Here is a 17,500-nt window from a genome sequence, read left to right as displayed (position 1 = left end):
TAACGTTTTGTTGTGTTGTGTGTCTAACGTTTTGTTGTGTTGTGTGTCTAACGTCTCTTTGTGTTGTGTGTCTAACGTTTTGTTGTGTTGTGTGTCTAACGTCTTGTTGTGTTGTGTGTCTAACGTTTTGTTGTGTTGTGTGTCTAACGTTTTGTTGTGTTGTTGTGTTGTGTGTCTAACGTGTTGTTGTGTTGTGTGTCTATAACGTTTTGTTGTGTTGTGTGTCTAACGTTTTGTTGTGTTGTGTGTCTAACGTTTTTTTGTGTTGTGTGTCTAACGTTTTGTTGTGTTGTGTGTCTAACGTCTTGTTGTGTTGTGTGTCTAACGTTTTGTTGTGTTGTGTGTCTAACGTCTTGTTGTGTTGTGTGTCTAACGTTTTGTTGTGTTGTGTGTCTAACGTTTTGTTGTGTTGTGTGTCTAACGTTTGAAGGCAGGATTCCAAAGATAAATGGAATCCGTATACTGGAATGGACCGGAAAGTCCGGCCTTTCCATTCCTGGAAAGGAAAGCCAGTAACACACACCGGGTGCACAGCGACTCGGCACAGGCGTTTGCCGCGCGGCAACGCCTGGAAAATAGAACGGTGGCGTATCGGAGCGTCAGGCGAGGCGTGAACGCGCGTCGGACGCCGCCGGTGTGCGATAGGTTCGTTGAAGATAACGGAGGCGGCTGTTTTGACGCGCGGCGTTCGCAGACGGTGTGTGTTTAGCGCTGTGTTGTTCCTGCATCAACCCTGTTGAGACCGGATGCTAAAGTCTTCTAAATCATGACAGTTTTCTGGAAGAAAAACTAACACACGTCAGTTTCTATATCAGTGGTTCTCAAACTATTTCATGTCAAGGACCCAAACGACCCCCATCTGAAAATATGTTGTTCCAGGGACCCCCCATCTGATAATATGTTGTTCCAGGGACCCCCCCATCAGAAAATATGTTGTTCCAGGGACCCCCCATCTGAGAATATGTAGTTCCAGGGACCCCCCATCTGAGAATATGTTGTTCCAGGGACCCCCCATCAGAAAATATGTTGTTCCAGGGACCCCCATCTGAGAATATGTAGTTCCAGGGACCCCCCATCTGAAAATATGTTGTTCCAGGGACCCTCCCAAGAAGCAAAGATTAAAACATTTACTCTGAAAGAAAATTTGTTCAAAGATGAGTGTTCACCATAAAAGTCCGTAAACCACTGGCAAATAGATCAAAGGGAACAGAAATATTATTTGGAATTAAATGCTTTCGAGATCACAAAAAACAAAACTAAAAAATAATGAAGTACAATAAAAGGGTTTAAGACGTGAAGAGGATTCTTGTCTCTCAGACTCTGTTTCCATGGCATCTGGAGTCACATTTTACTTTCCGGTACATAAATCTATGATTCCAGTCCATGTTTTACCCGGAGAATAGAACAGAGTATCACTGATAACGGAGTCATACTGCGCGGTACGGAGACGATACAACGCAGCGTGGGCTTGCAGATCGGCTGTTCTCCGACGCACAAACACCTGCCATATACAACGAGTTATAAATTGAGTGTTTAAAGGTTTCATGACATGAAAAAGGTTTTGTGTTTTAGGGTTTTTTTTTCTTTATAGGTTTTCGGAGCTTAAATGCATTCGTTTTAATTTTTCGTGTTTTATGACCCCATGCAGTCACAACCTGAACTTTGGACATTTCAGTGGATTTTCCGTGTGGTCTGGGCGTTTTCTCTGTGTGTTCTGGAGCCTTTTGAGCTGCAATGAAAACGGGTAAAAAAAAAAAAAAGAATCCCGTTTTCAGTGACTTCTGCCGGCAAAATTCTATCGTCATGTATGTGAATCTGTGGACTCTTACCTCCCAGAGCACCTGTTTGATCCCCCAGACCCCCAGACCACGGAGAATCTTTACTGAATGGTCAAAGTTCAGGTTTTTCTTTTGGTTGCATTTTGAGCTCAGAAAATAAAAACAAAAAACCTAAAACAAATTACAAAACCTTTTGTTTTAATGTCACCAGACAGTCTTGCCCACGACTCCCCGCATCCGGAGTCCGCTTCGGTACGGTATACGCTGAAACCGTTGCAATCCCGTCCGTCCGTACGTCCGTCTGTCCGTCCGTCCGTCCGTACGTCCGTCCGTCCGTCCGTCCGTCCGTCTGTCAAGTCTTCACTGATCAAAGTCTGAACGGCAATTCCTTGTACGAACTCGCTCTCCAGGAGTCGTTCGGATTGAAACGGAATTTCAACCCAAAACTCTCTCTCTCTCTCTCTCTCTCTCGCTCTGTGTGTGTGCTGTGTTCACCAGAGCCTTCTATCAGAGAGTTGCACTATTGAGGGGTGTGTGTGTGTGTGTGGGGGGGGGGGGTCACATGGTCCATGTGACTTGAAATTAGACACAAACGATCACCCCTAGACTCCAAGGAAATGGTGACAAAACACCCACCGACTCCAGTTCATTCCGTAACTGTACGGTACATGGTGTTCGCCAACAGGTCTGTGTGTGTGTGTGTGTGTGTGTGTGTGTGTGTGTGTGTGTGTGTGTGTGTGTGTGTGTGTGTGTGTGTGTGTGTGTGTGTGTGTGTGTGTGTGTGTGTGTGTGTGTGTGTGTGTGTGTGTGTGTGTGTGTGTGTGTGTGTGTGTGTGTGTGTGGAAGAAGACCCAAGGTCACCCAAACAAAGCGAACCGCAGATCGACGCGACTCTCTCTCTCCCTCTCTCTCTCTCTCTCTCTCTCGACAGTTTCTTTAGGGCGCGGCCTTCGGTCTCACCACACCGCGGCGTCTCCCCCCATGTCGGGGGGGGGCCCTTCGTGGTGGGACATGGGGGGGGCGTTGGTGGTGTAGCTGGAGTTACTGGCCAGGGAGAAGGGGGGGCTGGGACCCCCGCCGTACGCCTCCCCCCCTCCTCCTCCCCCTCCCCCTCCCCCTCCCCCTCCCCCGCCCGGGGAGGGGGAGGGGCTGGGGGTGTCGGCGTGGGAGATCATGTCCGTGAAGCGCTGGTGGTCGTCCGAGGTGGGCGGGTGTTGGTGGGGGTGGTGGTGGTGGGGGTGGGGGTGGTGGGGGGCCGCGGGGGCCCCCCCTCCGGGCCCCCCCCAGGTAAGGGGACTCGGACGGGGACGGGGCCTGAGACGAGGGGGGCCCGTGGGGGAAGAAGTCGTAGGTGGCTCCCGGTCCGTAGTAGTCGCCCTGGTAGTCTGTGGAGGGAACGCAGAGGGGTCAGAGGTCAGAGGGGTCAGGGGTCAGGACAGTTATAGGACTGTATTTTGCGTGTCTTAAGTACCTGCAGGTCTTATTCCCTAACTTGAGTAAACTAAAGACCTGAAGGCGTGGTCAATGCGCTTTGGCCACTCAGAATAGCCAAATGGCATTGACCACGCCTCCAGGTCTTTAGTTTACTCAAGTTAGGGAATAAGACCTGGTACTTAAGACACGCAAAATACAGCCCATAGCCTCTCAGACCCATTTGAGCCACGGAACCACCGTCTGATGACATTTAGCCTCTCAGAGCCCCAAGACTTAGAATATTGTTATAGGTAAGATTCCATGACACAGTTCCATGCTGTTTTGACATTGGTACCATTAGGAGAGATACCAGGCAAAAATAACAATTCCTCTACATCCTCTAATTGTGTTTAGACTTCTTGTAAATTAAGTAAGTATAATGCAGCTGTTTAACAATCATTTTACTGTAGTCCTAGAGAGCGTTTATTTCAGGTTATGGGATCTAAACACCAGGTACTTGGAAATGTCCCTCATATTTTTCAATAATGTAAACTAAACATGTTTATTATCCCAGAGCACACAGTTTACCGAGAGCAGCGGTCATGTTGATCTCTGTATACAGTGATCGGTTTGGGAAAATCAAGTTACTAAATCTCATTGTTTATCGATTATCGTTTATTGATTGGATCCCCATTAGCTGACGCCGTGGCGGCGGCTAATCTTCCTGCGGTCCATATAAAAATACATACGGTAATTACAAATACATTCAACCAAGTTTAAATACATGAAAATACATCATTACAATTCATTCTATAAAATGAAATGCAACATAATAAGAATAACATTATGGCCATGTGGTCAGCTGTAGCAAGTGCTCCTTTTAAAGCATATTTGAACGATAATTTATGTCGTGTTGCGTTAATGTGAGGTGAGGTATAACGTGTTCCAAAATGATGTTGATCGATACAGAACTGTTTGTTTAACCCATTCTGACCGGGCACCCATTTTGGTGTCGGCATCATGTTATGCTTTAGCTATTGAAAAATAGCAGATCTACAAGCTCATAGCGCGCCACCGAGTGGCGCGCTATGAGCTTGTAGGTCTGCTATTTTTGAAAAATCGAAGAACGACTGACATTTTTCTAGAATCTGATCTCAGGTCAGAATGGGTTCATCAGACCAGTGGTGTAGTCCAGTGGAAACCTGGTATGAATCTGATCTCAGGTCAGAATGGGTTAAAAGGAGGTTCGTTTTTTTGGAAAACAACTAATCTAACCATTCTACATAATTGACACGTTGTGAGCTTGTATAGACTGGCCATTTTAACGGTTCAAAGATGTTTTTCTAAATAGTAAAACAAAAAGGCAAAGAAGTTTAGGGACAAGGGGTTTAGTGTAGAAGTTTAGGGACAAGGTTTAGTGTAGAAGTTTAGGGACAAGGGGTTTAGTGATAGAAGTTTAGGGACAAGGGGTTTAGTGTAGAAGTTTAGGGACAAGGGGTTTAGTGATAGAAGTTTAGGGACAAGGTTTAGTGTAGAAGTTTAGGGACAAGGGGTTTAGTGTAGAAGTTTAGGGACAAGGTTTAGTGTAGAAGTTTAGGGACAAGGGGTTTAGTGATAGAAGTTTAGGGACAAGGTTTAGTGTAGAAGTTTAGGGACAAGGGGTTTAGTGTAGAAGTTTAGGGACAAGGGGTTTAGTGATAGAAGTTTAGGGACAAGGTTTAGTGTAGAAGTTTAGGGACAAGGGGTTTAGTGATAGAAGTTTAGGGACAAGGGGTTTAGTGTAGAAGTTTAGGGATAAGGGGTTTAGTGATAGAAGTTTAGGGACAAGGGGTTTAGTGATAGAAGTTTAGGGACAAGGGGTTTAGTGTAGAAGTTTAGGGATAAGGGGTTTAGTGATAGAAGTTTAGGGACAAGGGGTTTAGTGATAGAAGTTTAGGGACAAGGGGTTTAGTGTAGAAGTTTAGGGATAAGGGGTTTAGTGATAGAAGTTTAGGGACAAGGGGTTTAGTGATAGAAGTTTAGGGACAAGGGGTTTAGTGATAGAAGTTTAGGGACAAGGGGTTTAGTGATAGAAGTTTAGGGACAAGGGGTTTAGTGATAGAAATTTAGGGATAAGGGGTTTAGTGATAGAAGTTTAGGGACAAGGGGTTTAGTGATAGAAGTTTAGGGACAAGGGGTTTAGTGATAGAAGTTTAGGGACAAGGGGTTTAGTGTAGAAGTTTAGGGATAAGGGGTTTAGTGATAGAAGTTTAGGGACAAGGGGTTTAGTGATAGAAGTTTAGGGACAAGGGGTTTAGTGTAGAAGTTTAGGGATAAGGGGTTTAGTGATAGAAGTTTAGGGACAAGGGGTTTAGTGATAGAAGTTTAGGGACAAGGGGTTTAGTGTAGAAGTTTAGGGACAAGGGGTTTAGTGATAGAAGTTTAGGGACAAGGGGTTTAGTGTAGAAGTTTAGGGATAAGGGGTTTAGTGATAGAAGTTTAGGGACAAGGGGTTTAGTGATAGAAGTTTAGGGACAAGGGGTTTAGTGTAGAAGTTTAGGGACAAGGGGTTTAGTGATAGAAGTTTAGGGACAAGGGGTTTAGTGATAGAAGTTTAGGGACAAGGGGTTTAGTGTAGAAGTTTAGGGACAAGGGGTTTAGTGTAGAAGTTTAGGGACAAGGGGTTTAGTGATAGAAATTTAGGGATAAGGGGTTTAGTGATAGAAGTTTAGGGACAAGGGGTTTAGTGATAGAAGTTTAGGGACAAGGGGTTTAGTGATAGAAGTTTAGGGACAAGGGGTTTAGTGTAGAAGTTTAGGGACAAGGGGTTTAGTGTAGACGTTTAGGGATAAGGGGTTTAGTGATAGAAGTTTAGGGACAAGGTGTTTAGTGTAGAAGTTTAGGGACAAGGGGTTTAGTGTAGAAGTTTAGGGACAAGGGGTTTAGTGTAGAAGTTTAGGGACAAGGGGTTTAGTGTAGAAGTTTAGGGACAAGGGGTTTAGTGTAGAAGTTTAGGGACAAGGTGTTTAGTGTAGAAGTTTAGGGATAAGGGGTTTAGTGATAGAAGTTTAGGGACAAGGGGTTTAGTGTAGAAGTTTAGGGACAAGGGGTTTAGTGTAGAAGTTTAGGGACAAGGTGTTTAGTGTAGAAGTTTAGGGACAAGGGGTTTAGTGTAGAAGTTTAGGGACAAGGGGTTTAGTGTAGAAGTTTAGGGACAAGGGGTTTAGTGTAGAAGTTTAGGGACAAGGGGTTTAGTGTAGAAGTTTAGGGACAAGGGGTTTAGTGTAGAAGTTTAGGGACAAGGGGTTTAGTGATAGAAGTTTAGGGACAAGGGGTTTAGTGATAGAAGTTTAGGGACAAGGGGTTTAGTGATAGAAGTTTAGGGATAAGGGGTTTAGTGTAGAAGTTTAGGGACAAGGGGTTTAGTGTAGAAGTTTAGGGACAAGGGGTTTAGTGATAGAAGTTTAGGGATAAGGGGTTTAGTGTAGAAGTTTAGGGACAAGGGGTTTAGTGATAGAAGTTTAGGGATAAGGGGTTTAGTGATAGAAGTTTAGGGATAAGGGGTTTAGTGATAGAAGTTTAGGGACAAGGGGTTTAGTGATAGAAGTTTAGGGATAAGGGGTTTAGTGTAGAAGTTTAGGGACAAGGGGTTTAGTGATAGAAGTTTAGGGACAAGGGGTTTAGTGATAGAAATTTAGGGACAAGGGGTTTAGTGTAGAAGTTTAGGGACAAGGGGTTTAGTGTAGAGGTTTAGGGATAAGGGGTTTAGTGTAGAAGTTTAGGGACAAGGGGTTTAGTGTAGAAGTTTAGGGACAAGGGGTTTAGTGTAGAAGTTTAGGGACAAGGGGTTTAGTGTAGAAGTTTAGGGACAAGGGGTTTAGTGATAGAAGTTTAGGGACAAGGTGTTTAGTGTAGAAGTTTAGGGATAAGGGGTTTAGTGTAGAAGTTTAGGGATAAGGGGTTTAGTGTAGAAGTTTAGGGACAAGGGGTTTAGTGTAGAAGTTTAGGGATAAGGGGTTTAGTGTAGAAGTTTAGGGACAAGGGGTTTAGTGATAGAAGTTTAGGGACAAGGGGTTTAGTGTAGAAGTTTAGGGACAAGGGGTTTAGTGATAGAAGTTTAGGGACAAGGGGTTTAGTGTAGAAGTTTAGGGACAAGGGGTTTAGTGTAGAAGTTTAGGGACAAGGGGTTTAGTGATAGAAATTTAGGGACAAGGGGTTTAGTGATAGAAGTTTAGGGACAAGGGGTTTAGTGATAGAAGTTTAGGGACAAGGGGTTTAGTGATAGAAGTTTAGGGACAAGGGGTTTAGTGTAGAAGTTTAGGGACAAGGGGTTTAGTGTAGACGTTTAGGGATAAGGGGTTTAGTGATAGAAGTTTAGGGACAAGGTGTTTAGTGTAGAAGTTTAGGGACAAGGGGTTTAGTGTAGAAGTTTAGGGACAAGGGGTTTAGTGTAGAAGTTTAGGGACAAGGGGTTTAGTGTAGAAGTTTAGGGACAAGGGGTTTAGTGTAGAAGTTTAGGGACAAGGGGTTTAGTGTAGAAGTTTAGGGACAAGGTGTTTAGTGTAGAAGTTTAGGGATAAGGGGTTTAGTGATAGAAGTTTAGGGACAAGGGGTTTAGTGTAGAAGTTTAGGGACAAGGGGTTTAGTGTAGAAGTTTAGGGACAAGGTGTTTAGTGTAGAAGTTTAGGGACAAGGGGTTTAGTGTAGAAGTTTAGGGACAAGGGGTTTAGTGTAGAAGTTTAGGGACAAGGGGTTTAGTGTAGAAGTTTAGGGACAAGGGGTTTAGTGTAGAAGTTTAGGGACAAGGGGTTTAGTGTAGAAGTTTAGGGACAAGGGGTTTAGTGATAGAAGTTTAGGGACAAGGGGTTTAGTGATAGAAGTTTAGGGACAAGGGGTTTAGTGATAGAAGTTTAGGGATAAGGGGTTTAGTGTAGAAGTTTAGGGACAAGGGGTTTAGTGTAGAAGTTTAGGGACAAGGGGTTTAGTGATAGAAGTTTAGGGATAAGGGGTTTAGTGTAGAAGTTTAGGGACAAGGGGTTTAGTGATAGAAGTTTAGGGATAAGGGGTTTAGTGATAGAAGTTTAGGGATAAGGGGTTTAGTGATAGAAGTTTAGGGACAATGGGTTTAGTGATAGAAGTTTAGGGATAAGGGGTTTAGTGTAGAAGTTTAGGGACAAGGGGTTTAGTGATAGAAGTTTAGGGACAAGGGGTTTAGTGATAGAAATTTAGGGACAAGGGGTTTAGTGTAGAAGTTTAGGGACAAGGGGTTTAGTGTAGAAGTTTAGGGATAAGGGGTTTAGTGTAGAAGTTTAGGGACAAGGGGTTTAGTGTAGAAGTTTAGGGACAAGGGGTTTAGTGTAGAAGTTTAGGGACAAGGGGTTTAGTGTAGAAGTTTAGGGACAAGGGGTTTAGTGATAGAAGTTTAGGGACAAGGTGTTTAGTGTAGAAGTTTAGGGATAAGGGGTTTAGTGTAGAAGTTTAGGGATAAGGGGTTTAGTGTAGAAGTTTAGGGACAAGGGGTTTAGTGTAGAAGTTTAGGGATAAGGGGTTTAGTGTAGAAGTTTAGGGACAAGGGGTTTAGTGATAGAAGTTTAGGGACAAGGGGTTTAGTGTAGAAGTTTAGGGACAAGGGGTTTAGTGATAGAAGTTTAGGGACAAGGGGTTTAGTGTAGAAGTTTAGGGACAAGGGGTTTAGTGATAGAAGTTTAGGGACAAGGGGTTTAGTGATAGAAGTTTAGGGACAAGGGGTTTAGTGTAGAAGTTTAGGGATAAGGGGTTTAGTGTAGAAGTTTAGGGATAAGGGGTTTAGTGTAGAAGTTTAGGGACAAGGGGTTTAGTGATAGAAGTTTAGGGACAAGGGGTTTAGTGATAGAAGTTTAGGGATAAGGGGTTTAGTGTAGAAGTTTAGGGACAAGGGGTTTAGTGATAGAAGTTTAGGGACAAGGGGTTTAGTGTAGAAGTTTAGGGATAAGGGGTTTAGTGATAGAAGTTTAGGGACAAGGGGTTTAGTGATAGAAGTTTAGGGACAAGGGGTTTAGTGATAGAAGTTTAGGGATAAGGGGTTTAGTGATAGAAGTTTAGGGATAAGGGGTTTAGTGATAGAAGTTTAGGGACAAGGGGTTTAGTGTAGAAGTTTAGGGACAAGGGGTTTAGTGATAGAAGTTTAGGGACAAGGGGTTTAGTGATAGAAGTTTAGGGACAAGGGGTTTAGTGTAGAAGTTTAGGGATAAGGGGTTTAGTGATAGAAGTTTAGGGACAAGGGGTTTAGTGTAGAAGTTTAGGGACAAGGGGTTTAGTGTAGAAGTTTAGGGACAAGGGGTTTAGTGTAGAAGTTTAGGGATAAGGGGTTTAGTGATAGAAGTTTAGGGATAAGGGGTTTAGTGATAGAAGTTTAGGGACAAGGGGTTTAGTGTAGACGTTTAGGGATAAGGGGTTTAGTGCAGAAGTTTAGGGATAAGGGGTTTAGTGTAGAAGTTTAGGGACAAGGGGTTTAGTGATAGAAGTTTAGGGACAAGGGGTTTAGTGTAGAAGTTTAGGGACAAGGGGTTTAGTGTAGAAGTTTAGGGACAAGGGGTTTAGTGATAGAAGTTTAGGGACAAGGGGTTTAGTGTAGAAGTTTAGGGACAAGGGGTTTAGTGTAGAAGTTTAGGGACAAGGGGTTTAGTGTAGAAGTTTAGGGACAAGGGGTTTAGTGTAGAAGTTTAGGGACAAGGGGTTTAGTGTAGAAGTTTAGGGATAAGAGGTTTAGTGATAGAAGTTTAGGGACAAGGGGTTTAGTGATAGAAGTTTAGGGATAAGGGGTTTAGTGATAGAAGTTTAGGGACAAGGGGTTTAGTGTAGAAGTTTAGGGATAAGGGGTTTAGTGATAGAAGTTTAGGGACAAGGGGTTTAGTGTAGAAGTTTAGGGACAAGGGGTTTAGTGATAGAAGTTTAGGGACAAGGTGTTTAGTGTAGAAGTTTAGGGATAAGGGGTTTAGTGATAGAAGTTTAGGGACAAGGGGTTTAGTGTAGAAGTTTAGGGACAAGGGGTTTAGTGTAGAAGTTTAGGGACAAGGGGTTTAGTGATAGAAGTTTAGGGACAAGGGGTTTAGTGTAGAAGTTTAGGGACAAGGGGTTTAGTGTAGAAGTTTAGGGACAAGGGGTTTAGTGTAGAAGTTTAGGGACAAGGGGTTTAGTGTAGAAGTTTAGGGATAAGGGGTTTAGTGTAGAAGTTTAGGGATAAGAGGTTTAGTGATAGAAGTTTAGGGACAAGGGGTTTAGTGATAGAAGTTTAGGGATAAGGGGTTTAGTGATAGAAGTTTAGGGACAAGGGGTTTAGTGTAGAAGTTTAGGGATAAGGGGTTTAGTGATAGAAGTTTAGGGACAAGGGGTTTAGTGATAGAAGTTTAGGGATAAGGGGTTTAGTGATAGAAGTTTAGGGACAAGGGGTTTAGTGATAGAAGTTTAGGGACAAGGGGTTTAGTGATAGAAGTTTAGGGACAAGGGGTTTAGTGTAGAAGTTTAGGGACAAGGGGTTTAGTGATAGAAGTTTAGGGACAAGGTGTTTAGTGTAGAAGTTTAGGGACAAGGGGTTTAGTGATAGAAGTTTAGGGACAAGGGGTTTAGTGATAGAAGTTTAGGGACAAGGGGTTTAGTGATAGAAGTTTAGGGATAAGGGGTTTAGTGTAGAAGTTTAGGGACAAGGGGTTTAGTGATAGAAGTTTAGGGACAAGGGGTTTAGTGTAGAAGTTTAGGGACAAGGGGTTTAGTGATAGAAGTTTAGGGACAAGGGGTTTAGTGTAGAAGTTTAGGGACAAGGGGTTTAGTGTAGAAGTTTAGGGACAAGGGGTTTAGTGATAGAAGTTTAGGGACAAGGGGTTTAGTGTAGAAGTTTAGGGACAAGGGGTTTAGTGATAGAAGTTTAGGGACAAGGGGTTTAGTGTAGAAGTTTAGGGACAAGGGGTTTAGTGTAGAAGTTTAGGGACAAGGGGTTTAGTGTAGAAGTTTAGGGACAAGGGGTTTAGTGTAGAAGTTTAGGGACAAGGGGTTTAGTGTAGAAGTTTAGGGACAAGGGGTTTAGTGTAGAAGTTTAGGGACAAGGGGTTTAGTGATAGAAGTTTAGGGACAAGGGGTTTAGTGATAGAAGTTTAGGGACAAGGTGTTTAGTGTAGAAGTTTAGGGACAAGGGGTTTAGTGTAGAAGTTTAGGGACAAGGGGTTTAGTGTAGAAGTTTAGGGACAAGGGGTTTAGTGATAGAAGTTTAGGGACAAGGGGTTTAGTGATAGAAGTTTAGGGACAAGGGGTTTAGTGATAGAAGTTTAGGGACAAGGGGTTTAGTGTAGAAGTTTAGGGACAAGGGGTTTAGTGTAGAAGTTTAGGGATAAGGGGTTTAGTGATAGAAGTTTAGGGATAAGGGGTTTAGTGATAGAAGTTTAGGGACAAGGGGTTTAGTGTAGAAGTTTAGGGACAAGGGGTTTAGTGTAGAAGTTTAGGGACAAGGGGTTTAGTGTAGAAGTTTAGGGACAAGGGGTTTAGTGTAGAAGTTTAGGGACAAGGGGTTTAGTGATAGAAGTTTAGGGACAAGGGGTTTAGTGATAGAAGTTTAGGGACAAGGGGTTTAGTGTAGAAGTTTAGGGACAAGGTGTTTAGTGTAGAAGTTTAGGGACAAGGGGTTTAGTGTAGAAGTTTAGGGACAAGGGGTTTAGTGATAGAAGTTTAGGGACAAGGGGTTTAGTGTAGAAGTTTAGGGACAAGGGGTTTAGTGTAGAAGTTTAGGGACAAGGGGTTTAGTGTAGAAGTTTAGGGACAAGGGGTTTAGTGTAGAAGTTTAGGGACAAGGGGTTTAGTGTAGAAGTTTAGGGACAAGGGGTTTAGTGTAGAAGTTTAGGGACAAGGGGTTTAGCGGTGACGGAAATGGAAATGGTTCAAATAATATTCTAATGGATTGCATTTTTATAGCACATTTCTCAGCACCACGTGCTTTACTCAAACCGAACCGCCGACCCACGGATCATTGGAAGACCCGCGTTACCTCCTGAGCCACAAATACCTTATTATACTATAATATTATATAAGCCTATTATTAATGTACGTTGATATGAACTCATTGCTATAGTGAGACAGAGGCACGGTTACTGCACAAGGCTGAAAACATCACATCTCTCACAATCTGCCAACACAGCATAAATCATCATTTTTATTTTAATCGGTGTGTGTGTGTGTGTGTGTGTGTGTGTGTGTTCCTGATCCCACATTGTCAAACACACACACACGCACATGCACGAGTACACACTCACTCACTCACGCGCTCACTCACTCGCGCGCACACGCGCAACAGAGTTTTGATATGGAATGAATATATAATATAAGTAATTAGTCCTGCATCGCTTTGCCTAATACACTGAATTATGGAAAGGACGGCATGTTGCTGGCTCCCATTGGTTGAAGAGACATCTATACTATACTAGTTTATATATATATATATATATATATATATATATATATATATATATATATATATATACTGGCTCCCATTGGAGTCAACACCAACAATGCATGTTGAAGACACAGTGAATGACATGCACAGCACACACAGCGCCTGGGTTACAGGGCTAGGTTATTCTCAGCCAATAGATCTGCTATTTTCAGCATGCAACCAAGTGTAAAATGACTTATACTGGATCTCTTCTCCACTAGTCCCTCCCTGACATTTAGTTATACTGGATCTCTTCTCCACTAGTCCCCTCCCTGACATTTAGTTCTACTGGATCTCTTCTCCACTAGTCCCCTCCCTGACATTTAGTTCTACTGGATCTCTTCTCCACTAGTCCCCTCCCTGACATTTAGTTCTACTGGATCTCTTCTCCACTAGTCCCTCCCTGACATTTAGTTCTACTGGATCTCTTCTCCACTAGTCCCTCCCTGACATTTAGTTCTACTGGATCTCTTCTCCACTAGTCCCCTCCCTGACATTTAGTTCTACTGGATCTCTTCTCCACTAGTCCCCTCCCTGACATTTAGTTCTACTGGATCTCTTCTCCACTAGTCCCTCCCTGACATTTAGTTCTACTGGATCTCTTCTCCACTAGACCCTCTCTGACATTTAGTTCTACTGGATCTCTTCTCCACTAGTCCCTCCCTGACATTTAGTTCTACTGGATCTCTTCTCCACTAGTCCCTCCCTGACATTTAGTTCTACTGGATCTCTTCTCCACTAGTCCCTCCCTAACATTTAGTTCTACTGGATCTCTTCTCCACTAGACCCTCCCTGACATTTAGTTCTACTGGATCTCTTCTCCACTAGTCCCTCCCTGACATTTAGTTCTACTGGATCTCTTCTCCACTAGTCCCTTCCTAGTGGATCTCTTGTCCACTAGTCCCTTCCTAGTGGATCTCTTGTCCACTAGTCCCTTCCTGACATTAAAGTCTATAGTTTGTATTTGTTGATGAAATCGTCAGTATATTTAGTCTCAGTTTTAGTCGTCATTCATTTAGTTTCCATTTTGTTTTCCTCAGTGGAAAACAAGGTATAGGTCGACGAACATTTTACGTCTTAGTTTTAGTCGACGAAATCAACACCCCCCCCCCCCCCCCTCCGACATCGCACGGCAAAAAATAGCACATGTAACGAGCGACGAACATCTGTTCTTTTTTCCAACGTGTGACAAGCGTGCAGCGTCTCGACGACAGGGTGTAAATCAGGTCCCTTGTGTCTTTTCTCTTGTTTTTGGTCATTATTATGTCGTCTACTCAGTACTCGGATACTTTGATTCCTACTTTTAACCAATGGGTTTCCAGATCGGGGTAAAACAGTGAAATCGGGCTTGTTTATTTCATCATGTATTTTGGTATATGCTAAATAAAAAATAAGCTATGCTGACTTAACTATAAGACTATACACATAACTGACAACTCCGTCAACAGATTCAAACTAGACTAAAATGTCAGGGAGGGACTAGTGGAGAAGAGATCCAGTAGAACTAAATGTCAGGGAGGGACTAGTGGAGAAGAGATCCAGTAGAACTAAATGTCAGGGAGGGACTAGTGGAGAAGAGATCCAGTAGAACTAAATGTCGGGGAGGGACTAGTGGAGAAGAGATCCAGTAGAACTAAATGTCAGGGAGGGACTAGTGGAGAAGAGATCCAGTAGAACTAAATGTCAGGGAGGGACTAGTGGAGAAGAGATCCAGTAGAACTAAATGTCAGGGAGGGACTAGTGGAGAAGAGATCCAGTAGAACTAAATGTCAGGGAGGGACTAGTGGAGAAGAGATCCAGTAGAACTAAATGTCAGGGAGGGACTAGTGGAGAAGAGATCCAGTAGAACTAAATGTCAGGGAGGGACTAGTGGAGAAGAGATCCAGTAGAACTAAATGTCAGGGAGGGACTAGTGGAGAAGAGATCCAGTAGAACTAAATGTCAGGGAGGGACTAGTGGAGAAGAGATCCAGTAGAACTAAATGTCAGGGAGGGACTAGTGGAGAAGAGATCCAGTAGAACTAAATGTCAGGGAGGGACTAGTGGAGAAGAGATCCAGTAGAACTAAATGTCAGGGAGGGACTAGTGGAGAAGAGATCCAGTAGAACTAAATGTCAGGGAGGGACTAGTGGAGAAGAGATCCAGTAGAACTAAATGTCAGGGAGGGACTAGTGGAGAAGAGATCCAGTAGAACTAAATGATAAGTCATTTTATGTTTGGTTGTGCTAAAATATTTCAGCATGATGCGACCACGTGTAGAAAGTCATTTCAAACGCCATCAAGGCGTTGCCGATCCAATCGAAGTACATTAATTCTCGTCGACAAAATCAACCGTAGATTTAAGTCAGCTATAAAAAATCACACGATATTAAGTTGACTAAAAATTAAGCTATCAGACATTTACAGGTGATGTGAAAAGGTGCGGTTGATCCCGCCGAGGGGGATAACAGGGCTCCCATTGGTTGACGAGGGGGATAACGGGGCTCCCATTGGTTGACGAGGGGGATAACACGGCTCCCATTGGTTGACAAGGGGGATAACGGGGCTCCCATTGGTTGACGAGGGGGATCACACCAACACAGAGAGTGTTCCTTATATGAATGAATAATGAGTGAGACACAAACAGGCTCGTTAGCAGATCTCACAAACAGAACCTTGATGGACTGATCGACCTTGACAATGAAGACACGCAACGCCGCGTCTGTGTGTGTGTGTGTGTGTGTGCACGCCACGCGCACGTGAAAGAGAGAGCGAGAGAGAGAGAGAGAGTGGGAGGGTGTGAATAACCTTTGCAGACAGAAATCTCACACAAACACCCACACACACACACACACACGCACACACACACACACACACACACACACACACACACACACACACACACACACCCACACACACACACACACACACACACACACACACGCACACACGCAGTATTTCCGAGCAGAAACGGGCTGAACATGGCAGTGAATTCAACACCAACAATATGCACACGTTGAATGAAGACACAGTGAATGACGTGCACCGCACACACACAGCGCCTGGGTTACATACAGGGCTAGGTTATTCTTTTCTCTTTCTGTGGGTGGCCTATATCGGTGTTAATTAATGAACTAATACGATAATAAACCATACGGTAATTTCTTTTCGATACTTTTATCCTCTGTATGATAAAATATTTATATACCCTCTAATAATTTGACTCCATAGTACCCGTACCCCCCGGCCCCAGGATGTATACTATATATATTTACCCCCATAGTACCCGTACCCCCAGGCCCCAGGATGGTACTAACCTCCATAGTATCCGTACGCCCCGGGCCCCAGGATGTCGGCCTCCTCCAGGCGGCTGCCCAGGGGCCTCATCCTCCGGGGGCCCCTGAAGAAGGCGTGGCGCCGGTTCCCCAGAGCGCTCAGCTGTTTCATACGCCGCTCTTTAGACCGCCGGTTCTGGAACCACACCTGGAACATGAAAGATACACTGTTTAGATACTGGTTCTGGAACCACACCTGGAACATGAAAGATACACTGTTTAGATACTGGTTCTGGAACCACACCTGGAACGTGAAAGATACACTGTTTAGACCGCTGGTTCTGGAACCACACCTGGAACATGAAAGATACACTGTTTAGATACTGGTTCTGGAACCACACCTGGAACATGAAAGATACACTCTTTAGACCGCTGGTTCTGGAACCACACCTGGAACATGAAAGATACACTGTTTAGACCGTCGGTTCTGGAACCACACCTGGAACGTGAAAGATACACTCTTTAGTTTAGAACTTTAGACCATTCTGGACGTGAACCCCTTTTGGTGTTTTAACTAAACATCATGTTACACTTTATAGGTATTGAAAAATAGCAGATCTATAGCTCATAGCGCGCCACTCGGTGGCGCGCTATGAGCTATAGATCTGCTATTTTAGAAAAATCGTTGAATATATATATATACTTTCAGATTTTTTTTATTTCGATGTCGGGCCTAAATGGGTCAGACCGTCGGTTCTGGAACATGAAAGACACACAGAAACGTCTCTCAACTCATCCATCCATCCATCCATCCTCAACCGCTTATCCGTAGTCGGGTCGCGGGGGCAACAGCTCCACCAGAGAGCTCCAGTCTTCCCTCTCCTCCAGAGCAACATTAGTGACTTAATTTCTCCTTCCCGAAGCGTTCCAATTAAGGCCAGTGAGTCCAAGTCCGAGCTACACTTCCTAACCATCTGTCCATTGTACCAAGACATCAGAGACACATACTTCCCACAGATTACAACCACACACGGAGATTTTGAAAACATGACCAATGACAAAAAACTCCCATATCTGCTGGGCGAAGTACAACAATGTGCAAACACAGCAGCAAGATTTGTGAGTTGCTGTGATAGGAGAAGGATATCAAATGGAACACAACCACCCTAAAGACTAATCATTGTGTATATTCCTGCACTATACCTGCATTGAGTTATCTTGGTACACAGAAGTTGATCTATTGAAGATTCTGACCTTCAAAGTACATAATTTTTGTTTTGATTGTATTGCTGTACTGTTGTTTTGTTCTTTCTGCTTTGGCAATGTAAACGTATGTTTTCTCATGCTAATAAAGCCCTTTGAATTGAATTGAGTCCATGTGTTAGCCTGCAGGCTAAGAAGCCAGACTCAAATCACACTGTCGCGTCATGGTATTTGAGTCTGGAGATGCTGTGTATGGATCTGGTTTCCCGGGGGGGCGGGTTCAAACATTTTCTCTTTGACGCAATTGGTCAGATCGAGTGACTGTCAGTCAAAGGTCTCAAGCATTGAGCGTCACTGTACCAAAGCCGGCCCATATTGCATTTGCCGTGTCCCGATTGGCCCACACCAGTTCTCTGGTGT

The 17,500-nt window shown here is 43.7% G+C and overlaps 1 protein-coding gene across 1 annotated transcript in view; it reads right to left on the bottom strand.

Annotated features, from left to right (window-relative positions):
* Nucleotides 1-2,734: 2,734 nt before the first annotated feature.
* LOC308317086 (LIM/homeobox protein Lhx5-like) overlaps nucleotides 2,735-17,500 on the bottom strand; it is a gene marked incomplete at both ends in the record, with an annotated part of 30,120 nt that continues 15,354 nt past the window's right edge. Inside the window, 3 exon segments of the mRNA XM_080765877.1 lie at nucleotides 2,735-3,059; nucleotides 3,061-3,163; nucleotides 15,920-16,085. Coding sequence (XP_080622003.1) covers nucleotides 2,735-3,059; nucleotides 3,061-3,163; nucleotides 15,920-16,085 — 594 coding nt within the window.

Source organism: Protomyctophum bolini, assembly GCF_963924005.1.
Source record: "Protomyctophum bolini genome assembly, chromosome: 6".
In the NCBI taxonomy this organism is placed as follows: domain Eukaryota; kingdom Metazoa; phylum Chordata; class Actinopteri; order Myctophiformes; family Myctophidae; genus Protomyctophum; species Protomyctophum bolini.
This window is presented reverse-complemented; position numbering and strand designations above follow the sequence as displayed.